This window comes from Rana temporaria, chromosome 11 (assembly GCF_905171775.1).
Source record: "Rana temporaria chromosome 11, aRanTem1.1, whole genome shotgun sequence".
Lineage (NCBI taxonomy): Eukaryota > Metazoa > Chordata > Amphibia > Anura > Ranidae > Rana > Rana temporaria.
In genome coordinates, this window is record NC_053499.1 from 37,528,835 (window position 1) to 37,554,748 (window position 25,914).

At 41.1% G+C, this 25,914-nt stretch overlaps 1 protein-coding gene across 2 annotated transcripts in view; it reads right to left on the reverse strand.

Moving 5' to 3' along the window:
* LUZP2 (leucine zipper protein 2) overlaps positions 1 to 25,914 on the reverse strand; it is a 701,970-nt gene that overhangs the window by 290,659 nt on the left and 385,397 nt on the right. For both annotated transcript variants that reach the window (XM_040328360.1, XM_040328359.1), the window contains exons 4-5: positions 20,954 to 21,035; positions 15,482 to 15,544 (exon numbers count right to left, since the gene is read on the reverse strand). In XM_040328360.1, coding sequence (XP_040184294.1) covers positions 15,482 to 15,544; positions 20,954 to 21,035 — 145 coding nt within the window. The remainder of the gene's footprint in view (positions 1 to 15,481; positions 15,545 to 20,953; positions 21,036 to 25,914) is intronic.

Below are 25,914 nucleotides of genomic sequence, written 5' to 3' on the forward strand. Positions count from 1 at the left end.
CACGACCACATGGCGGCCAATTAAAAGGGAAGTATATATACGCCCATTTGCGCAGCCGTGCCATTCTGTCAACGTAAAAATGTGTGCGGCAGGCAGCAAGTGGTTAAAGGAGGAAGAAAATACAAGTAAGCATTCAAAATATGCACATATAGTTCACTGTTTGTTTTATAAGCATTTAAAATGTTTTTTTTTTGTTGGTTTACCTGAATTTTGTAATTGGTAGCAGGATCTTTTTGTGTGTTCTGGCACATTCCAGGATCGGCCCTTGGTTTGCTATGTGTAAGTTTCCTAGTTTTGTTAGTTGCTAAATTATAGGGGTTGTAAAGGTACTATTTTTTTTCTGTAAATAGCTTCCTTTACCTTAGTGCAGTCCTCCTTCACTTACCCCATCCTTCCATTTTGCTTTTAAATGTCCTTATTTCTTCTGAGAAATCCTCACTTCCTGTTCTTCTGTCTGTAACTCCACACCGTAATGCAAGGCTTTCTCCCTGGTGTGGAGTGTCGTGTTGGCCCCCACCCTTGGACTACAGGAGAGTCAGGACACCCACTAACACACAGCTCCTTTCTCTATCTGCAACGTAGAGAGCGTCCTGACTCTCCTGTAGTACAAGGGAGGGGGCGAGCACAACACTCCACACCAGGAAGAAAGCCTTGCATTACTGTGTAGAGTTACAGACAGAAGAACAGGAAGTGAGGATTTCTCAGAAGAAATAAGGACATTTAAAAGCAAAATATAAGGATGAGGTAAGTGAAGGAGGACTGCACTAAGGTAAAGGAAGCTATTTAGGGAAAAAAATTGTACCTTTACAACCCCTTTAACAAAGATTTTAAATAAATAAAAAGAAACAATCAACCTGCTGCAAGGTATGTTTCTACATAGCAGTTCAGTGAGATTTAAAAACTTGTAGTTGAAATGCATTCCTAGATAATAGATTGATAATAGAGATACCCTATTTTGATCTAACAGTTGATTAAGTTTATTGATTTGACATAACTTTTATTATTAGGAAATAATTTAACCATTTACAAATAAAAGTGTAAATAATATTTGGTTCAAAATCTAATCTGTAATTCCTGAATGTTAAAATAAGATGAGGAAGACGGGAAATAAAATAGCAATTTGCTTATGTTCCCTTTATTTTTAACAGCGTTGTATTTTATGTTAGCTAATTGTTCAAACAGTTTTTCTCTGAATATCTTGTCAGTAAATGGCGTGAGAACAAATTTAAAATAGCGGTAACCAAAAATTGTTTTGACACAGTCAGCTGAGCATCTGGAGTTTAGAATTTTTTGTCTCCCATTATTCATCAGTTAACTATTCCATTAATTGTAAAACAGACACACAGTGAGATAAGCAGGAAGAAATTACCCAGCTAGCAAACTAAGGAACGCGCCAAGGATTGCAGGGTCAATAGTCATAAAGACTATTTAATAGAATTTCTGTACTAGGCTTGTAGTTTCAAATATTGATTAATGTACTCACAAAATGATAGATTCTAATACTTTCAGAAGTCAGGCTATCTAGAATCAAAGGTATATTACATTTACTGTGTATGGAAATAACAATACAAAGATAATGAAAATGTATCTATAAAAAGAAAAGGTGTAGATCAGACATGTCCAAAGTCCGGCCCGCGGTTTGATGTGGCCCCCACTTGAAATTTGCATATATATCCATCTGTGGCCCACCAAGTATATCCATCTGTGGCCCCCAAAGCTTAAGCGTGCTATGTTTTTTATGCTGTTAATATATCTATGTTCTTTAGCCTGACAAATCCTGAGCGCTGCGCTCATTGTTAGTATGAGCCGGGGCGTGTGGCTGGGCGTGTTCAGAAGTCGATGTGCCAGAGCCACTATTAAGCTGACAGCGCAAAGAGCCAATCGCAGGCACCGTGACTATTCCCGATCTCTGTATCTATGGACCGCAGATGCAGAGATCGGGGAAATGTCACAGTGCCTGTGATTGTCAGCTTCCTTGCGGGCTCGGGCACATAGACTTGTGAACATGCCTGGCTCATGGTAAGAATGAGCGTGGCGCTCTGGGATTTGTCAGGCTAAAGAAGATAGATATATTAACAGCAAAAAAAAAAACACGCTCGAGCTTTGGGGGCCACAGATGGATATATTTGGGGGGGCCACATCAAATCGGAGCGTGGTTTCTTTCCTTTTGAGAGATAGATAGATAGATATATAGATAGATAGATAGATAGATAGATAGATAGATAGATAGATAGATAGATAGATAGATAGATAGATAGATAGATAGATAGATAGATAGATAGACAGGGCCAGATTCACAGAAGAGATACGACAGCGTATCTCTGATACGCCGTCGTATATCTCAGAGTATCTATGCGACTGATTCATAGAATCAGTTCCGCATTAGATATGTGCATTCCCGTTCGTACGAATGTTATTTTCGTACGAAAATGTTCATTTTCGTACCCGCAGAATAATGTGTACATAGGAAAAAATGTAAGCACCAAAATACGAAAACGACGGGATTACGAATGAGTCGCATAACGAACAACCGCAAATACGAACGAACGATCCGACGAAAATACGACAAAACGAAAACGGCAAAAGAACGAATATGACATCTATAACAAAAGACTTGCATTCTTTATTTTGTTTGAATCTTTGTTCTGTTCGTATTTTGATTTTCAGTCGTATGTTCATATGACATCTAACAAAAGATTTTCATTCTGTATATTGTTTGAATCCTTTTTCTGTTTGTATGTTCATATGACATCTTATAACAAAAGATTTGTATTCTGTATTCTGAATTCCTTTTTTCTGTTTGTAATTTGGTTTCAAAATACAGAATGCAAATCTTTTGTTATAAGATGTAATTTTCGTTTTTTTTTGAATGGACAGTGAGTGTAGTTAGTTAGTGAAGAAGCTTCTCTTTTGTGCTGAGTACAGAAGTACAGTAAAGCCAAATAAACTTTTCTGTGGATTTTCGTCTGAAGGGAGATCAGTTGGCCAGACTTTTGAACCCAAAAATGGTTTTCTGATGGAGTTTAAAAACGAACAAACGTTCGGTAAAACGATCGTTTTTATGTTTGTTGTTAAAAAAGTCTGACCAAGTGTATGGGGCTTAACAATAGTTAATATGGATGAGCCGTGTGTTGAAAGTGCCGCGAATCCCGCAATATATTTACGAAAGTACAAAATGATGAAAATTATTGTCTAACAAGTAACGAACATGAATTAAACTGAATAACGAACCATCCCGCATGTATGAAAATAAAACGGTAACCAAAATACGAAACGATCGGAATACGAAAATATCGCGTCGTACGAAAAAAAGAACGGGAACGAACAGGAAAGCGGGCGTCTTACGAAAAACGAACGGGAACGAACCTACGGAACGATACGAAACAGAACAAAAAAAAACGAAAAAAAATTCTGTGCACATGTCTATTCCGCATAGATAGCCCTAAGATCCGAGAGGTGTAATTGACTTACACCGTTGGATCCTAGGATGCAGTACCTCGGCCGCCGATGGGTGGAGTTCGCGTCGTTTTCCGGCGTCGGGTATGCTAATGAGCATTGACGGCGATCCACAACGGTTTTCGCGTTCGTTATGTCGTCGCTAGTAATTTTTTCCCGTCGCAAATTTACACCTGCTTTAACATGGCTTAACTTTAGTCGAGCCATGTTAAAGTATGGCTGTCGTTCCCGGGTCAGATTTCAATTTTTTTTGGTTTTGGCGTAAGACATCCGGGAATACGAATGGACGCTACGCACGTCGCCGTAAAAAATGACGTCACATCGCGCAAAGCCTGATGGGAATTTCCAAACTGAGCATGCGCAGTACGTCCGGCGCGGGAGCGCGCCTAATTTGAATGGTACACGCCCCATTTGAATTGGGCGGGCTTGCGCCGGACGTGTTTACGATACACCGCCGCAAGTTTACAGGTAAGTGCTTTGTGGATCAGGCACTTACACTGAAAACTTGCGGCGGTGTAACGTAAACGGGTTACGTTGCGCCGCCGCAAAGGTACGAGAATATGGCCCATAGATAGATAGATAGATAGAGAGATAGATAGATAGATATATAGATAGATAGATAGATAGATAGATAGATAGATAGATAGATAGATATATAGATAGATAGAGATTTTTATATATATATATATATATATATATATATATATTTTAAACATAACACGCCTGAGCTCATCGTTACCCTGAGCAAAAAAGAGAAGATATATATATTATATGTCATCAATGTTATGAAAATAATAGTATGCCGTTTGCAATAAACTTTGCATAAAATATTTAATTTGCATTTAACTTTAATGGTTTAAAAAAAGTGATGCAAAGTGGTCGGCCCTCACACATGTTCACTTCATGAAATGTGGACACCCCTGGTGTAGATACAGCCCTTTTTCTTAAAAGTGCTTCTCTACTTAGAAACTCAAATGCCTTACAAAAAGACTTAAAGTGAACGTAACAGCTCCTTTTTTTAAAAAAAATAACAAACATGTTATACTTACCTCCTCTGTGCTGTTGGTTTTGCACAGAGCAGCCCGGATCCTCCTCTTCTCTGGACCCTCTTTGCTACCCCTAGCCCCTTCCTCCTTTGAGTGCCCCTCAGCCAGCAGCTTGCTAAAGGGGGCACCCAAGTCAAAGTTCCATGTATCCATTCAGACCCGGAGCCCCGGCCTTGCCCAGTCCCCTCTCTCCCCTGATTGGCTGACTGATTTTGATTGACAGCCGTGGGAGCCAATGGTGCCACTTCTCTGTCTCAGCCAATCAGGAGAAGTGTCCTGGATGGCTGAGGGGATCGTGGACATCGCAGGAGAGAGAAACGGCTCAGGTAGGTAATTAGGGGCGTGTTAATGCCCCTGTTGATGGCTGTTTGAGCCGAAACGCGTTAGTTTGCATTATAGAACCCCATACTGCTTTTATTCATGTGATCACCTTCAGTTTTAATTCTGTCATTTATTGTGACCTTTTAAATAAAACCTGTCAGGGTTTGTTTTGACCTGCACCATTGGAGAACTCTTTTTTCTTTTTACATTCTTGAGTTAATTTGAACCACCTGTTTCCTGTGTCCCTGCATTTGAAACCCGATTGGTTTGGTTCCTGTAGTTTGTACAGTTCCTAGTTCCATCCTAACGATTGAGAAGTGCACCAACATTCGGGAAATCCTGGTTGCAGTGACCAAGGTCCTGAGAGACCAACAAGCGCTTTAGACTCACTGCTGTAAAGCAGCTGGAGTCCACCATACATGGTAAGAGTACCCCACCTTATGTTAGATGCTTTAAACAAGCCATTCACCTCTGCAGCTAGAGGTTCGGATCCCGGTCTCGGCTACATGTGAATTGAGTTTGGTGGTCTCAGCCCGACTCCCGGTGGGTGTGCTATGCAAGGTAAGCCTGCACTTAGTACGCCCAACCCCCTCCCACAAAAACCACCACACTTACACACGCACTCAAAATTGGGTTAACATGCATGCACTTTGACCACACGGTCTCTAAAAAGAGAGGCAAAGACTAACGGGGCTGGTTGAGCAGGCTAATCCTCTCTCTCCCTTATAGGGAGTCCCTCTGCCCCGTTGGGCTTCAAAGTGGAGCAGGTAGGGCAGGCTGTGTGGGAGGACCCCCTCACACACCTGCCATTGCCACCCGGGGCATGGAGAAAGGTGGCAGATTGCCTCTGAGGGAGGCCTGCCTACTCCCAACTCCTGCAGTCCGGCTCCTCTCTCAAGTACACGCACAAAATACACTTAAAAAAAAAAAAATACATAAAAAAAAAAAATGTTAGATGCTTTAACCTTCTGAGCGGTATTCCCGTGTGTGGCTCGGGGCGAGATTTTTAGGCTACGATCGGTAACCCCGAGCCACACACGGGTTTGCTTCGCTAGATGCAGGAAGAGGTTTCTTACCTTTTTCCCTGCGATCCAGCGATGTCAGCGATGTCAGCGATGTCTTTCCCCAGTGCACGGCGGCCGGATGTCCGCCCGATGCACTGTGTTCCCCTGATTCCCTTCCCTGCGAGCGTCGCGACGCAGGGGGGCGGAACGGGGGGGGGGGGGGAACGGCGCGAAATTCAAAAAATATAAGTAACACATAGTAAAACACACTGACACAATTGGCTAAAAATTAAAAATAAATTACAGTGACCTTTGATTGCCCCCCAGTGCTTTCCCCAGTGCCCTGTCTGCAGATTGACTGTACCTGTACTGTACCTGTGTCTGCAAGCTGCACAGCGATCATGGCAAAGCGCACCTGTACATCAAAATCGCTATGCGACCTGCTGCAAAACAGCGACAGCGATACGGAATCACTTGCGGAGGAGCTGAGTGACAGCGACGCATGGCAAAGTTCGTCATCAGACGCAGAACGTGATATAAGCGACGATCCTGTGCCCAGCGATGTGCGGACTTGGTGCGCAATTGATTGCGGTGATGACCACGTAGCGCCCCCAAGATTTCCATTTACAGGAGCACCTGGGATAAAAGTGGACGTTGATGACAATCCCCTGGAATACCTCCAACTTTTTCTGACCGCTGAAGTGATCGACAAAATAGTTATTGAGACAAATCGATACCAAGAACAAGAAGCTGCGACTCCTCAGCGATTTTCAAGGCGCAGAAAATGGGAGCCTGTAACCAGCGAGGACATTTGGAAGTTTTTGGGCCTCATTATTTTACAGGGAGTGGTGGGGAAACCCCTGCAAAAATGGTACTGGTCCACGAACAAATTATTGGCCACACCTTTTTTTGGATCCGTGATGTCGGAGTACAGATTTTCATTGATCATGAAATATTTGCACTTTGCAAATAATGAGGTCTTTGATGAGCATTCTCATCCAGCTCCAAAGCTGAAAAAAATTTGGGAGGTTTACCAGCTTATTTTGCAGAACTTCCAGCGGACCTATATTCCTGAGCGCGACGTTACCATCGATGAAAGTCTCATGGCCTACAAAGGTCGGCTCAGCTGGATACAGTTCATCGCATCAAAGCGAGCTCGCTTTGGTATAAAATCTTTTATGCTGTGTGAATCCAGTTCTGGATATATTTGGAACTAAGTCGTATACACTGGGAAAGGGACCAAGTTCTGCGAGCGATTCAGCGATTTTGGGATGGCAACCGCTTCAGTTCTGTCATTGATGGAGCCCTTGCTCAACCAGGGCTATTGTGTCACCACAGACAATTTTTATACCTCCCCAGAACTGTACGAGTTCCTTATCCAAAATAAGACCGACGCTTATGGAACCGTGAGGCCTAACCGGCGTAACATGCCGTCAGCATTTCCCAGCAAAAAGCTTGGGAAAGGAGAAGTAGCTGCATGGCAAAAAGGGAAAATGTTGGCACTGAAGTGGCGGGACAAAAAAGACGTTTCCCTTATGAGCACAGTCCATAACACCTCGACTGTCATGGTGCATACCAAAGGTGGCAAGGATATTATGAAGCCACAAGTTGTGTTGGACTACAACCACACGATGGGAGGTGTGGACAGGGCTGACCAGGCCATGACTTTTTACCCAGCGATGAGGAAGCAGCAGAAAAAGTACTATAAAAAAAATTTCCGACATCTTGTCGAACAATGTCTCTGGAATTCCTTCATCCTGATGAAAAAAAAAAGTGACAGGCCTATAGCCCATTCAGACTTTGTGTGGAAGGTGGCAGAACAAATCTTTCTGAAGCACCAAACGCCAATGGCGGTAAACCGATCTGGAAGTCGGGCTTCTGGTGTAGTGAACCCTAAAAGACTGACCGGTCGTCATTTTTTGGACCACATTCCACCTACTGAAAAAAAAACATCACCCACAGGGATGTGTGTGGTTTGCTGCTCCAAACGCGACGAAAACGAAAGAAAAATCCGTAAAGAAACGCGTTTCTATTGTGCCGACTGCGACGTTGGACTTTGCGCTGTACCCTGCTTTAAAATGTTTCATACCCGAGACGTTTACTGAATAATGATTTTGCACCCTTGTTTGACCCCCCAAAAAATCAGAGTATCTGAATATATTATTTGTTAAGATTTATTGAATAAAAAGTATTGTTATTATTAAATTATTACTTGTTATTATTTATTATATTATAATTTATGATTTTGTGTTTCAAACTTCATCATAGTCTACTAGAGACTCTGGTTTGGACAGATTTAGGTGAGTTATTCCTAAGAATTACAGGCCTGCAATCTAAAACGCCAAATTTCCATGCAAAATAATGGTACCGCTTTCAGCACCTTTTTTCAGAAAGAATCATACCGCCAGGGAGGTTAAGATCCCTGCAGACAACTAATTATTTGGTAGTCCATACCAGCGACTGGAGAGTTTTTACACCTGTTTTCACTGACTATTTCCACAATAGTGGATTCTCATTTTGTATCACTTTTGTGATATTCAGTTTTCCCATATGGACTTCATCACATTTATTATGATTTGTATGTTATTTCCATCACTGTAAGTAAGTTATATCTCACAGCGTCGCACTTAATTTTATTTTATTTTTTATTATAATGCAGAGAATTCATTAAGATAAAAAAAAACTTCTGCCTTTACAACTCTTTTAAATGTAAACTATAGCCTTTGTGCGTTTCTGCAATGTGCATAAAAAATAGATAAAGATACAGTAAGTGTTATCAATGAGTGTTAACGATGCATGTTGATGAAATAACTTAGAGGAAAACAAAAAACAATTTACCTTAACCACTTCAGCCCCAGAAGATTTTACCCCCTTAATGACCAGGCCATTTTTTTGCGATGCGGCTCTGCATTATTTCAGCTGACAATTATGTGGGCGTGTGACACTGTACCCAAATAAAATTGATGTCCTTTTCCCCCCCAAATATCGTTTTTTTTTGTTGTATTTGGTCACCTCTGCAGTTTTTACTTTTTGGGTTATAAACAAAAAAGGACCGACAATTTAGAAAAAAAAAATTTTTTTACTCTCTGCTATAATACATATCCCCAACAAAAAATTTAGGCCAATATGTATTCTACATATTTTTGGTAAAAAAAATCCCAATAAGCGTATATTAATTGGTTTGCACAAAAGTTATAGTGTCTACAAACTGTGGGATAGATTTATGGACCTTTTATTTTTTTCATTGTTTTAACTGGTAATGGTGGCAATCAGCAATTTTTTTAGTGGGACGGCGACATTGTGGCAGATAAATCTGACCCTAAGTGACACTTTTTGGGGACCAGTGACACCAATACCGTGATCAGTGCTAAAAAAATGCACTGATCACTCTATAAATGACACTGTCAGGGAAGGGGTTAACATAAAGGGCGATCAAAGGGTTTAATGTGTCAGATAGAATGCAGAGATTGCTGTCTCTGATTACTAGGATCTCTGTGTACTTCCCTGTCAGAACGGGGATCTGCCTTGTTTACATAGGCAGATCCCCATTGTGGCTTTCTGTAGAGCAATCGTGGGTGGCCGGCGGACATCGGGTCCACCGGACCCACTGATTGGCTCCCCCTTCATACAGCAGGCGCGCGCCCCCAGTATCCATTGCACAAAACAACGTACAGGCACGATGTTTCACGCAATAGAGCCGCCCTGCAACAGTATGTATGTGGCGGGCAGTCTTTAAGTGATTAATGTACCTCTGTTGCAGAAAAATTAAAGCTTTCTTTGATTTCTAGAACAAGGCCTTACCTTAGTCCCTGGTGTGTAGATTTTGGACATGAAAACCAGTAAGACACAGGAAGCAGTTAAAAAGCTGACCTCATTACACACACACTCTGCGCCCATCAACTATGTTTGCATGGCATCCCTGGCATCCCACCACATGTGCATTTGCCTGGCTTGTCAATGTAGACTACCAGAGCGTTCCCAGCATTCATCTCGACGGGGCCCCGGGCTGCATGCTAAACTCCCTGGGGTGGTGCGTTAGACACCCCTGATGTAGTGCAAGGGCCTGTCTGGTTAGATACAGAGTGAATCGATTGCATAGATTGCATAGTTTTGGTAAAAAAAAATAAAGGTGAACTTATGCTTTAAGGTACCCAACCACATATGTATGTGTTTAAAACCTACTTTTTATTTATAACTGAAAAAAGCATACACACATATTACTATTAAAATAACATCTGTTCACATTTCCATTAAATTCCAAACAAGCTCATTCAAAGAGTTTAATCGCACTCCCAGTCTCTTTAACCAGCTTTCTCGTATTAGTTCCTAAGCACCTTGTACATAATGTACTCAAACAATATAGTAATCAACACATTGAGGACATCAAACTGGGAGTGTGAGTAGCTCTCAACTCAACGCATTTTCCAGAAAATGATTCTGCTCCCTCAGGAAATGGTAGCCAACAAAAATATAAAGCAAGAATAAACAAGTGGTATTAGGGGGAGTGTAAAAATATTCTAGACGTATTTAGATTTATGACCTAAGACCTCAATGTAACCAGGTAATACAGGTGGTAAGCCAGAGAACGAAGACAGCGTCCCCAGCATAGGGCAGTCAAATCCTTGGGTTTAAGTAAGGAAGGGAATCTGGTGTGGGAGTGGCACTCACTTTTCTCTACCTTTGCCATCATTTTTATTTTTACCAAAAATAAAAAAATGTTTTGCCTTCTTCCCACTTGGAGAAAATATTATATGACTAATGTATAGATAGCTTCACTTATTTTCTTCTTGTTTGAATCTGCTTTTCATTAGGAGATGACTTTTAAAAAATATACACTTTTGCAGCAACATGGTGATTATCTGTTTATGACAAATTCAAAAAGTTTATAGGGTTTAACCACTTAACCCCCGGACCATATTGCTGGTCGAAGACCAGGCCACTTTTTGTGATTCGGCACTGCGCCGCTTTAACTGACAATTGCACGGTCGTGCGACGTGGCTCCCAAACAAAATTGGCGCCCTTCTTTTCTCACAAATAGAGCTTTCTTTTGGTGGTATTTGATCACCTCTGCAGTTTTTAGTTTTTGTGCTATAAACAAAAATAGAGCGACAATTTTGAAAAAAAATTATATTTTTTACTTTTTACCATAATAAATATCCCCCAAAAATATATAAAAAAAACTATTTTTTTCCTCAGTTTAGGCCGATACGTATTCTTCTACATATTTTTAGTAAAAAAAAATCGCAATAAGCGTTTATTGATTGGTTTGCGCAAAAGTTATAGCATTTACAAAATAGGGGATAGTGTTATGGCATTTTTTTTTATATTTTTTTTCTTACTAGTAATGGCGGCGAGCAGCAATTTTTATCGGTATTGCGACATTATGGCGAACACTTCGGACACTTTTTACACATTTTTGGGACCATTGGCATTTTTATAGCTATCAGTGCTAGAAAAATGCATTGATTACGATTAAAATGCCACTGGCAGGGAAGGGGTTAACACTAGGGGGCGAGGAAGGGGTTAAGTATGTTCCCTGGGTGTGTTCTAACTGAAGGGTGGGTGGGACTGACTAGGGGAAATGACTGATCGCTGTTCATACATTGTATGAACAGACAATCAGGTATTTCTCTCCATGACAGGACCGGGAGCTGTGTCTTTACAGCTCCGGTTCTCACTCTATAATGAGCGATCGCGGGTGCCCGGCGGTGATCGCGACAGCCGGGCACGTGCGTCGGCGTCAGGGGCTAGCAGGGGGCGCGAGTACGCCCCTATTGGCTGCTCGGCAAGATGACGTATAGCTACGTAATCTCGCCCAGCAGAGCCGACCTGCCGCCGTATAACTGCGGCAGCTGGTCGGAAAGCAGCTAAAAGAGAGTTTTTTGCCAGCTCGATGCATAAAAATAACATAAAATCAGTGGAAAAACTGTATGTAAGTTCTGCGTACCTATAATCACATAACTGTAATTCATATGATACTATATTTGGTATATAATATTTTCAAAATTTAAAAATAAACACCTTTAAAAATATCTGGAAAACCAGCTATTAAAATATTATTAAAGTTTCCACTTGATATCTGATAGACTATGGTGTGTTTTAGCTTGTAAAAGTATTTTTCTGATATCTTGTCCTTAAAAAAGTTTCTATAAATTCTTTGAAAGTTTTTCTTAAAACAGTATTAAACCCCAAACCAAAAATGTAATATATTACAGTTTACCAATCACTCCATGTGGTGTCTGCATTTGTTTTATTTTTTCCCCTCACCCTGTGATCTGCCCACTAACATACCTCTTATATTTGAGTGTCCCCACCCTGGATGAAGGAGCACAGTGGGCTCATTTGTAAAGCAGCATTCTCAGTCTTTGGAGAAGGTAGTGTTAGATGTACTAGCAGATTTAATTACAACATAAATAAATCAAATCTGACCAGTGTTAAATGGTTTGTCTAATCTCTGTAACTGATCTACCTACAAGAGAGCCTATTCTTTTTTTTAAAAAGTGACCGTTTTAGTTTAGTAATACAGCTGATCCTAACACTTAGGCCTCGTACACACAATAGGTTAACCAGAGGACAACGGTCTGATGGACCGTTTTCATTGGTCAAAACCGATCGTATATGGGCCCCATAGGTTATTTAACCATCGGTTAAAAAAAAGCCAACTTGCTTTAAATTTAACCGATGGATTCCTAACCGATAGGTCAAAACCGATCGTTAGTAGGCACGACCATCGGTTAAAAATCCACGCATGCTCAGAATCAAGTCGACACATGCTTGGAAACATTGAACTTAATTTTTTTCAACATGTCGTTGTGTTTTACGTCACCGCATTCTGACACGATTGGTGTGTGGGCGCGACGGTCCATCAGTCAGCTTCATCGGTTAACCTATGACAACGGTCCTTCAGACTGTTCTCATCGGATGGACTGATCGTGTGTACAAGGCTTTATACATTGCATGCATGACGTCATGCACTTCATCTTGCACATGCACAGTATCATGGAAATTTTCAAAATGGTGGCACGAGAACGGGGACCCAGGTAGCACAGAGGCAGGACCAACATTAGTAAATAAGAGGACAAAGTCACAAGAATATATAGCTAAGTATGATCATTTATTTTGAGCCTATTCACCTATACAGGTTCATAGAGTAGGGACAGGGGAATGAAGGTAAGGATCATTCTTGAAGGAAGGTGTGGAAAGAAAAGCTGGTGTAGGGCAGATATGGATGCGAAGTCAGTGAAAGGTACAAAAACTGAATGTGACAATACAATGAGGCCCCTGTTTGTGTTTTTTTGTTTTTGTTTGTTTCCTTGTATTTTTTTCAATTAATGGTTCATATGTTTCAAAACTGTATTTCTGACTTATACTGTACATAGTGTTTGAAACCTATTCTACATTAACTTGAATGCTCCTTCAACACAGGCTAGGAGTACCAGATGTTCTGCTTAGAGACTAGATATAGACAAACTTAATTCGGATTTTTGGATGAATGCATTTTTTAACAAAACAAAATAAATAAAAATGAATTTCGAGAGTAACTAAATACATTTCGAAACAAAATATTTCAGTGTGCAAATGTCTAATACTTACCTGCTTTGCATAATGTTTTTGCACAGAGCAGCCCAGATCCCCCTCTTCCCGGTGCTCCTGGCTTCTCCCTACTGCCAAATGCCCTCACAGCAAGCAGCTTGCAATGGGAGCACCAGATCAAAGCCACTGCCCAGTGTGTTCAGCCCTGCCCCCTCTCTCCTCATTGGCTCACTGACCTAGATTGACTGCAGCAGGAGCCAATGGCGTCACGCTTCTGTCTCAGTCAATGAGCTATGACTAAGCACTAGTTCCAGTGCGATATGCGTCAGTTGCCAGGTTTTATTTTCATTTTTGCTGTGACTTGTAGTGCTGTCCTTATTTTAATAAAGGCTACCATTTTGTTCAGAGTGCGGCTGTCCAGAAACACCTTTTGTTCCTCTCTTGTAATATCGCTGGATTGAGAAGGATTTAGGTATTAGGGGGGCTGAGAGAGGCTGCTGCACACAGAGGGGCAGATCCACAAAAGGATTACGCCGGCGTATGTACTGATATGCCGGCGTAATTTTAAATTTCCTGCGTCGTATCTTTGCGTAGAATGACGTCACCGTCGTAAGCATTGGCGGGTTCCGGTTTAATTTCGAGCATGCGCACTGGGATACCCCCAGGGACGGCGCATGCGCAGTTCCAAAAAAATGTTGTTTACGCCGGGTCACGACGTATTTACAAAAAACACGCCCGCATCACTTCCATTTGAATTCCGCGCCCTTACGCAGCAACAGATATGCTACGCTGCCGTAACTTACGACGCAAATTCGTTGAGGATTCAAACCAAAAAAAAGTAAGTTGCAGCGGCATAGTGTATCTTAGATACGCTATGCCCGGCGCAATAATGCGCCGTTGTATGTGGATCTACCCCAGAAGGTTTTGTATCTCAATTCAAAGAATGAATTGAGATAACAAATCTTCTGACTTTGCAAGCAGTTTAATATTGGCAACCTTTGTATTTCTTTAGTTCAGGCACAATTTATATTATACAAACTGAAGTATACATGTTTTTCGAGGACACAGTCTTAGTTTATGTTCAGAATGCCCTATGAGTCATTTTATTTGTGGTCTGCTTTTAAGGTGAACATCTTAACATGAAACAACCTCTAAATATAGAACAAGCCATGCACAAACTAGACGGTAAATCTAACATCTTCAACCAGAAAACCCAATAGTAGTTAATATACCATAATAGGTACTTGTCATAGTAATACCAAACATTTAGTTCTTTGCTAGTTTGTAGGAATTGTCAAAAGTTTCAAAGGGCTATGCACAATATTTTCACTGTAAGCAAAAATGCTTTAGATTGTTCAAGATGTTCTGTGAAATGGCTATTTGTTACTAAGAAAAGTATATACAATATATATTTACCCTTTTTAGTTTTGCCTACACATGGCCCAAATTTACCCCAAATTGACTTCCCTCTCTACAGCATGGACCTATATTATTTTTTGAACATGTTCCTAAAGGGAACAACAGTTTTTTTTATTCCTTGATGTCCAAGCTTTTAAAATGAATGCAGGAGCAGCTGCTGGAAGCTCAGTTCGATCTGACTTAGGCATGCCCCAGAACTACATCTTCCAATAGCCTTTTCTTCCCACAAAGTGTATCTGTACGTTCTTGCAGGTCAATGTACTGACACTGTTTTGCTGAAAAGGAAACGTATTGTATGCATGTGGAATGGACCAGCGAGGGCCGGGGAATAGATGTAATTCTGTAGTCCAGCAAGGGTGAACTTTTGCAGAGCTAGTAACACTGCTTTAGATTTCATTGGAGTAGAGACAGCAATGTTAACCAACAGCAGGAAAATAGGAGCTCACTGGATGTCTATCAGAATCATCCAATATTTTTCTTTACTTGAAATATTTTTTAAGGCATAAAATGTGGGAAATGTGCATGTATTTCAAAGATGTACTACATACTGTATATTATTATTATTATTATTATTATTATTATGACCAGAAATTCATTTCAACTGCTCCAGGACTTGTAAAATTCAACATGTTTGCAGGTCTTCAAATTCATTTTCATACATTGTACAGTTACATCTACATTTAAGTAACATAATTTTCTTACCTCATTCTGTAGATCTCTGATCATTTTACTTTTCCGTTCCATTTCAGTTTTTAGGAAGTTGATCTAGAAAAAAAATAAAACATTTATTTAAAGTGCTGCTTCCATCTTCACATAAACCTAGCTTTAGAGGCAGGCAGTTTACAGAAAAAAATTGAAAAATTTAAATGTGATATAGAGTACAGTATACAGTAAAATATATAAATTACTATCTAGATTTTTATATACTTTGTGTGGTTCTTATAAGCAGTAGACATGTGCATTCGTTTTCGTCCGAATGCCTTTTTGTCCGAGTTTCGGGTAACGAAAACAAACACACAGAATCCGAAATCAGAAAGATCTGACATAAAAAAATGCTTTATTTTCGTTTTTGTTGCTACAACAGTTCGATATAGTTAGGAGATTCGACATGACAGTGACAATAGCAATCTGTGCAATTCTTCGGCGTCTGCTGGGTGGCGTTCCCGTCGTAATCCGCGTCGAGTATGCAAATTAGCTATTTCCAACGATCCACGAACGTACGAGCGGCCTTCGCATTCTTTTACGTCATCTCTAGTCGTCTTTTTCCGGCGTATAGTTAAAGCTGCTGTTTGGTGGCGTACTCAATGTTAAGTATGGCCGTCGTTTTTATTTTTGTTTGCGTAAGTCGTCCGTGAATTGGGCTGGACGTAATTTACGTCCACGTCAAAACAATGACGTCCTTGCGACGTCATTTAGCGCAATGCACGGCGGGAAATTTAGGGACGGCGCATGCGCAGTACGTTCGGCGCGGGGACGCGCTTCATTTAAATGAAACACGCCCCCCTACTCGCCGATTTGAATTAGGCACCGTTACGCCTCGAGAAATACACTACGCCGCCGTAACTTACGGCGCAAATTCTTTCAGGATTCAAATCAAAAAAAGTAAGTTACGGCGGCGTATCGTATCTCAGATACGCTGCGCCGGGGCAGATCTTTGTGGATCTGCCCCACAGTGTTGGGGTAGACCATTCGACAAGAACGACAAAGATTTGACGAGGCAGCGAAAAACATACAAACTTCAAATCAGTCATTGAAGGCTTATGTTGTCTGTCGAAAGTTCTAAGAAGATTCAACAAGCAGCTAAACTGTACGACGCCGCAATCATACATTTCTGGCCAAATTCTCGGCCCATAGGCTATAGAAGAATTTGAATGTTGATTGACTAGTAATAATAATTTATAAATATAATTATTACTAGTGTCATGCAACATTAGAATTCTTCTATAGCTTGTAGGCGGAACATTCGACCGGAAATGTACAATTGTGGCGTTGTGCAGTTTTGCTACTCCGTTAAATCTTCTTAGAACATCGACGGACACTATAAGCCTTCAATGACAGATTCGACCTTAATGAATTTGAATTTTCAGACGAATGCATTTTTTAACGAAACAAAACACATAAAAACGAATTTCGGGAGTAACAAAATAAATTTATTTTTCGGACGAAAACGAAATTTCGAAACAAAATATTTCAGTGTGCACATGTCTAATAAGCAGTGCTTGTAATAACAAAATTATAGATTTGTTTTTATGGGCATGTATAACGTTATATTTTAAGAACGATGGACCAGGCAGTAATGTTGAACCTTTATCAGCCTGTGGGCTACATTTATATTAAAAATATGCCAAAAAACAACATCAAATTATGACAAAATATAAGGCAGGGGCCCTGCTCAAAGTCTCCAGTCAGACATAATAAAATTATTGTCCTGCTACTCTGTTAATTGGCCCAATTTCCAATGCCAAAGGATGCTCTTAGCTCTCAGTAAAAAGGGGCCTTCTTCATCCCACTTACAACAGAAGTTTCATAGGGCATCGTTCTTCTGTGTGCAATTCTGCCAAGACTGCAGTGCTGTCATCCAATAACAGTGACACTGACTACCAATGTAAAAGGGAATTTAATGGGGGAATTTTTATTGACCAAAAATGCTACAGTGAGTATTATTTCTATGCTGGGGGAGGGGTTCCTTCTGACCTGGGCCTTTCTAAATCATACAGTCAAATGCAATGCATGTGTTGTGCTTGCTATTTGCAACATGCATAAAACACTCAAATACTGTGTTTCAGCATTATACTCTGTATTCATGTATGTTCCTAAAGCCACATACACACGATCCAACTTTATGGCTATAATTGTCTGATGGACGTGTTGTGTCGGATAATCTGACTGTGTGTATGCTTCATCAGACAATTGTTGGCTGAATTAACGACAACAAAAGTTGGCTGTTCATGCTCACTAATTGTTGGGCAGTAAATCTGTTACGTCGGATTATCCTATCGTGTGTACGCAAGTCTATCCAAGTAAATTCCAAAGTACAAACACACATGCTCGGAACCAATGCTAAACATCAGGCAACAATAGAAGAAGTTGCCCAAAGGGTGGTGGTAAAGAGCTGAAAAACCATGTGGTTTGGTGAATGTTGGCTGAAAATGTTGTGCCGTGTGTATGCAGAACAAGTTCACGGCCAATGCCCTTAGGACAAAAATCCACGGAAAAGTTGGTTGGAAGTCCAATCGTGTACACGAGGCTTTAGACTTTTGTAGTGACAACCACTCTGGAACAACAAATCTTTAAAGGGGTTGTAAATTCTCATGGTTTTTCACCTTAATGCATAGTGTGCAAAAAAACCTGCTGTGATTCAGCTGTCTCCCAGACCCCCCCCCCCCCCCCCAGTTTTACTTTCCCTACTCCCTAATAGCTCTGCTCTCCTCTGCCAACAGTAAACTGGTAGCTTGTCAGCTTTCTAATCTCTGCAAACACATAGCAGGCACACAGGAAGAGGGAAGGAGAAAAGTGCTAATACCAAACTAGAATAACTTTACTGTTATAACTTTATTTAACTTTACTGTTCCACAATGGCTGTAACTATGGAGGTCAGTGATGGCTTATCTAAAAACATAGGGGTAGATTCACAGACAAGATACGACGGTGTATTTACAGATACGCCGTCGTATCTCTGAGTCCGGCCGGTCGTATCTATGCGCCTGATTCATAGAATCAGTTACGCATAGATTTCTATTAGATCCGACTGGCGTAAGTCTCTCACGCCGTTGGATCGTAACTGCATTTTTCCGCTGACCGCTAGGGGCGTGTATGCTGATTTACGCGTCAAAATATGTAAATCAGCAAGATACGCAAATTCACGAACGTACGCCCGGCCGACGCAGTACATTTACGCCGTTTAGGTTAGGCTTTTCCCAGCGTATAGTTACCCCTGCTATATGGTGGCATAAGTGCGGTGTACCAATGTTAAGTATGGCCGTCGTTCCCGTGTCGAATTTTGAATATTTTACGTTGTTTGCATAATTTGTCCGTGAATGGGGCTGGACGTCATTTACGTTCACGTCAAAACCAATGACGTCCTTGAGGCGTACTTTGGAGCAACGCACACTGGGAAATTCCATGGACGGCGCATGCGCCGTTTGGGAAAAACGTCAATCACGTCGGGTCAAGCCTAATTTACATAACACACGCCTACCTCTTCACTATTTGAATTAGGCGGGCTTACGCCTGCCTATTTACGCTACGCCGCCGCAACTTTCTTTTAAGAATACAGCACTTGCCTATAAAAGTTGCGGAGGCGTAACGTAAATAGGATACGTTACGCCCGCACAAAGAAACGCAGATCTACGTGAATCTACCCCATAATTACTAATTTTTGTACTGATAAAACGTAAAAACAACATTGTAAGTAGTTGTAGCTCTATAATAGGAACAGTATTTCTGCATTTGCATAATTGGGCCCCCATTAATTTGGATTGTATATCACCCTTAATCCAGTGGGGCTGTCGAGCCTCAATTAGTGTCATATGGTAAAGTATGAAAGACACATGCACCAAACAAACAATCATCTTTATAAGACCCATGCTTATAAGGCAGTGTAAGTACAGGTACAGGTATCCTTCACTAAAAGCTTTATTCACAAGCAATATATAAGTACATATGCACATACAGTACTTGCACATGTTTTTGACTTTCAATAGTTTGTAACAGTCACTTTAGTAACTAACATCACTGTGCACTTCATGCATATTTGAATGAAATACATATGCAAAATGACTAACAAATATCACATAGCTAAACCATTATTAAAATATTTTATTTTAATGTTAGGTGTACACCACCACTTAACTGATTTACATTTGGATGCTGGAATGTACATACTTAGCAAACCACATTTTTTTTACTGAATTTGCCATATTTCATCTATAACTGATATGATGTGCAAATTGCCGTGCTGTGGAAATGGGTTTGAATTGTTCAGCCCACTTCATGAATGCATCAATGCAAAGGTCTATGGGCCATATTCTCAAAGAATCTCCGCCTGCTTCACTTAAGGCACTTACACTCCGCTGTCCCAACTTACTGGAGCAGGTGTTGTATTCCCCAACCACTTGCTCCATAAGTTGGGACAGCGGCGTGTAAATGCCCCGGCGTAGCCTGGCGGATCTCCAAGGGGGCGTCTTCTATTCAAATGAAGCGCGCCCCCGATGCAAAAGAACTGGGCATGCGCCGGGCTGCAAAAAGCCCAGTGCGCATGCTCCAGTTCTCGGCGGAAAACGTCAATGACGCCGACGTGTGCGTCATTGACGTAAAGTCGTATTCAAGAACGACTTACGTAAACGACGTATCCGACGAAAAAACACGACGGGGACCCGACGCCATCCGTAACATGGCCTACGCGAGACTTGCGGAAACTTACCCCTCATATAGCAGGGGTAAGTTTCCGCTTACGCAAACGACGTTAGCGACGGTTACGCGACGCAAACTCGTTCGGGAATCGGCGTAGAAGGATCATTTGCATATGCAAATGACTCCTTCACGTAAATGCCATCTAGCGGCAGCCGGCGTCATTGCATTTAAGATCCGCCAGTGTAAGTGACTTACAGATGGCGGATCTTAAGTGTATCTATGCAAAAATGATTCTGAGAATCAGGAGCATAGATACACTGGCCTAAAAAGGGAGTTACGATAGAGTATCCTGAGATACTCCATCGTAACTTCTCTGAGAATATGGCCCTCTGTGTATACAGCTTTAAATCCGGCCCGATGTATCACAAATATCTTCTATATGCCTATCCTCCTCATTACTTAAAAGGGAATAAAGTTCCATCTAAGAAATTCACATTATAATATCCCTTTTTTTATTTTAAAGGAGATAAATGTGAAATCTCGAAAAAAGCTTTTGTTGGTAATGTTAACACAAGCGTTCAAAACCCTAAAACTGCAAGTCATTCTGTTTAATGTTAAACTGCCCATTACCCTGCACTTCCCAGCTCTGGGACACAAAGCCAGATCATTACCAAAAAAAATAAATAAATGCTTTTATGTGTTTTAAAAGCACTTCAAAGCTCACTTTAGCACCCAACAAAAGCACAGCAACACAAAACACACATAGAGAAAAATAAAAATGGAAGCAGGGTAATTGGAGGGTCACATGACACAAACACTTACAGTGGCCTGCTGCTTCTCAGCCTTTTCAGAAGCCTCATTAAGTTGCTTTGTGAACGCTTCCTGGAGAGATTTCATTTCTTCTCTGTTTTATAAAAAAAAAAAATATCTATTTAATCACAATATTATATAACAAGCTTATGCAATATCACACTGCAAAGATGATGTTCAAAGCATGGTTGCTCATAAGTACCAATCAGATTTTACCACTCATCAGCCAAATTGAACAATGAAAGATGATTTCTGATTGGTTGTCATAGGTTGTTGCAGTCTACATGGTCAACATGTTGCCTTAGTAAAAGGAAATTCTTATGGATTACAGAAAGCTTTATTTTTTAGTTTTAACTACAGAAGCGTTGCTGTCCAGGCACATTCACAAGTCTAACATACCAAGACGCAGTTTATTGCATTTCGGTCACCTTTGTCACGACTAAAAACAATTGTGACAGTAAAAACTTAAATTCTTCTTACTGCAACAACTATACCTCCCCCAAGTCTGATGGCTCCACCCACAGTGACAAAATGAAAATGGGCAGACACCCCTTGCCGTACCATTTTACAAGTACTATACCAAAATATTGAAAACTGTAAAAACATCACAGCCATAGAAGAAAAACACAGAAAAATAAAAAACATACCAAGATGGCAAAAAAAAAAATTGACACAGGTTCCTTCCTTGCTCTATCTAAAATGAAAAAAAAAAAAAGCTGTGCCTATAGTTCTATATTTAAAGGTTAATTTTTTATTTTCTAAATAGGTTCCTTTAAGCTAGTGCATAGTTGGTTCACTTACCTTTCCTTCGATTTCCCTTCTAAATGTTTTTTTTTCTTTGTTTTCTTTGTCTGAATTTCTCACTTCCTGTTCCTCCTCAATAAGCTGTTCAGTAAGCTGTTCTGGCTGACTAACCACCGCTCAGATGATGGTGGCAAGTTTACTGAGGAGAAACAGGAAGTGAGAAATTCAGACGAAGGAAAAAAACGTTTAGAAGGGAAATTGAAGGAAAAGGTAAGTGAACCAACAATTCACTAGCTTAACTAGATGCCGACCAGCCGCCGCAGTTCTATGGCGGCAGGTTGGCTCTCCTGCGTGAGAGCCCGTAGCTCTACGTTGGCTCTCGAAGCGGCCCCTGACAGCTCCCGGGCCTGTCAGGGGAGAAATGCCTGACCGTCTGTTCATACAATGTATGAACAGCGATCAGTCATTTCCCCTAGTGAGTTCATCCTCCTACAGTTAGAACACACCCAGGGAACATACTTAACCCCTTCCCCACCCCCTAGTGTTAACCCCTTCCCTGCCAGTGGCATTTTTATAGTAATCAATGCATTTTTATAGCACTGATCGCTATAAAAAAAGCCAATGGTCCCAAAAATGTGTCAAAAGTGTCCAAAGTGTCCGCCGTATTGTTGCAGTACCGAAAAAAAATCGCTGATCGCCGCCATTACTAGTAAAAAAATAAATATTAATAAAAATGCCATAGAACTACCCCCTATTTTGTAAACGCTATAACTTTTGCGCAAACCAATCAATAAACGATTATTGCATTTTTTTTTTATGAAAAATATGTAGAAGAATACGTATCGGCCTAAACTGAGGAAAACAATTGTTTTTTTATATATTTTTGGGGGATATTTATTACAGCAAAAAGTAAAAAATATAATTTTTTTTCAAAATTGTCGCTCTATTTTTGTTTATAGCGCAAAAACTAAAAACCGCAGAGGTGATCAAATACCACCAAAAGAAAGCTCTATTTGTGGGAAAAAAAGGACGCCAATTTTGATTGGGAGTCACGTCGCACGACAGCGCAATTGTCAGTTAAAGCGACGCAGTGCCGAATCGCAAAAAAGTGCTCTGGTCTTTGACCAGCAATATGGTCCGGGGGTTAAAGGAACCTATTTAGAAAATAAAAAACAAACCTTTACAACCCCTTTAAAAGTTTCCTGTTAGACCTGAGCACTATCACTTAGGAGCAGGCCACATTTTTCCCATATTAAGAAGGTATGGGTACTGTTACCAACTGAAATGGAGGCTGCAGCGGCGAAGGATGGCTGACAAAGTAAATTCAGGGGTTAATAGAATTTTAAAAAAAAACACAGTGAATTAGCCATGAATACCATGAATTAGCAAGGTGACTGTGTCTCATTAATCTATTTCCCATGAGCAATATAAATATGAAAAAAAGTATATATATTTTTTTTTTTTTTTTTGTGGTGACTAACTATTAAAAATTCTAAAGCATATCCCTCATTCCCAGGAAAGACCTCAAATGTCAGGATAATAAAACATGTTTCAAAACACTGCAGAAGCTAAAATGTGGGCTGAAAATTTATAGCATTCCACTGTAAATCTTTACAATTTCAGTGATTTTTTCTTTTGTGATCTGACTTCACTGAAGTACAGAGCTTCACTCTCGGAGAGGCTTTTCAATTTGTAAAATTAATCTATTTTCTACTTGAGTGGTGTATACAGAAGATTTAATAAATCTAACTTTTTTTTAAATCTTTTTTCCTGAGCAAAATGAGAGAACAGTTTTCAACAAACATAACTTATAAAATCAAAGCATGTAAAACCGTTTTCAAATCTTTACCTGTCCTCCACTTGTCTTCATACTTGCAAAGTAATAAATTACATGAACATTTCCTCATGTATCCTACAATACTGTTATACTTTAGCAGCATATGTTTTATTTTTTATACATTTTATTTATTTTTAAAAAGTACCCTAAGGCCGAGTACTCACGACCAAACATGTCCGTTCGAAATGTCCGACGGGCTGTTTCCGGCGTACAAGGCTGTTTTTTCATTTGGCCCGCTGGCTTGTACACACCAGCGGACGATATTTCCCTGCGGACCTGAACGCGTGCACGTAATCCACGTTTGACGTCACTATAAAGGGAAAGGCCAAAGTCAATGGCGACGCCCTCTGTTCCGCTTTTGCTAGTTACGGCTTTGCTCGTGTTAGTGAAGGTTTGGTTAGAGCTGATTCGCGCTTCTCGGTCTCCAGGCTTTAGCAGGTAGTATTTTCTCGTTCAGTGCGTGTGCTTGTGGGTACGTAGTTGGCATTCGGGTACAGGCGTGCAGTTCGTTCTGCTTAGCAGATTCGTACTGTGCGTTCGTATCTGTGTGTCGTGCGTTCTTTGCAGGTACCGCTGGATTTGATTGTGCTTTCTGTTGGAGTGTGTTCTTGACTGACCAGCCGGCCGGTTTGAAGCCATGATGGAGCAGCAGCGTCAATTTTCGCGAGTTGGTGCTGTTTATGGGATGGCTGCTGGATATGTTCATTATTCCAGTACTTTGGCCAGAAACAGGGGGCGGAGGCGTTTCTGGACCAAGAATTGGTTGCGCCAGCGTGACCAGTTCTCACATATGCCTCTGCTTAGGGAACTCCAGGAGAATAATCCTAATGACTATAGGAATTTTCTCCGCATGACGGACCCCGTATTCAACAGTCTGCTGGAACTTCTGTCCCCCTATATCACGAGGCAGGACACTGTGATGCGCCAAGCCATCACGGCCGAGCAGAGGCTTATTGCCACGTTGCGGTACCTGGCGACTGGGAGGAGCCTGCAGGACCTCAAGTTCTCGACAGGCATCTCTCCGCAGGCGCTTGGGGTCATCATACCGGACACGTGTGCTGCCATCATTAAAGTTATGCACGAGGAGTATATGAAGGTAAGTTTCCTCATTTTAACCTCACAATGTGTCTTTAATAATGTGGCAAACTAACTTTTTATTTTATTTCCCAGATATGCTGTGTGTTTAACTAACGTTCCCTTTTCTCACTATGCATGTTGATATCAGCTTTTACATGTTCTTTTTATTTTGGCCTACCTGCATATTTTGATCTTACCCAATATTAACCTGTCCAGCATGCTATCTTCGGGCCAACCCCCACCATGCCACTTTTTTTTTTTTTTTTGGTTTTCTAAAAACAGTTTAAACACCCCCCACCCCCCCTTCAAAGTGTTTTTGTCCCCATCAGAGGGCTGTGGAGTCTCTTATTAATTAAGTGGGCCTATCTATTTGTGCCCCGAAATTCTCCCTTCATAATTTGCAAATGCTATTTTAAAAATGTAAAGTTGCACAAGGATGCTTGTAGGATTATGTTTGCTATGTTTATGTGCCAAAGTACTAAATCTCTTTTTTTGTTTGTCCCCACAGCTACCCTCCACACCACAGGAATGGCAGTCTGTGGCTTCCCAATTTGCCGAGCGGTGGGATTTTCCAAACTGCGGTGGAGCAATAGATGGGAAACACGTCCGCATTGTGCCCCCACCCCACTCGGGGTCCTTCTATTATAACTACAAGGGTTATCATAGTATTGTGTTGATGGCGGTGGTGTCGGCACAGTATGAGTTTCTATATGTGGACGTGGGGAAGAACGGCCGGATGTCAGATGGGGGAGTGTTCGCACGGACTGATTTCTATGATCGTCTCCAAACTGGTGGTCTGGCATTGCCACCAGATGAAGATAATGTGGAAGGACTTCCGTTTGTGTTCCTAGCGGACGAGGCTTTCGGCCTTGGACCTCACCTAATGCGGCCTTTTCCCCAGAGGACCCTCACCTTAGAGAGGAAGGTGTTCAATTTTCGGTTGTCCAGGGCTCGGAGGGTAGTCGAGAATGCCTTTGGGATCCTCAGCAACCGGTTCCGCCTGTTCCTGACATCGATACATTTGGCGGAATATAAATTGAACACCATTATATTTGCCTGCTGCATTTTGCACAATTTTCTACGCAGGCACTCCCAGACGTACCTAGCCTCCATGGGCTCTGAGGCAGGACTACCCTCAGAGAACATTCCTGGCCTGGACACTGGTCGCGCTGGCTTGGCCCCCCAATCTGCTCGTGAGGTACGCGACAAATATGTTGAGTACTTCATGGGTCGGGGGGCCATTGCTATGCCAGATCATATTTCTTTCTAATTCGGCCCCCAAAGAAAGGAATATTCTCACAACTAATAAATAATT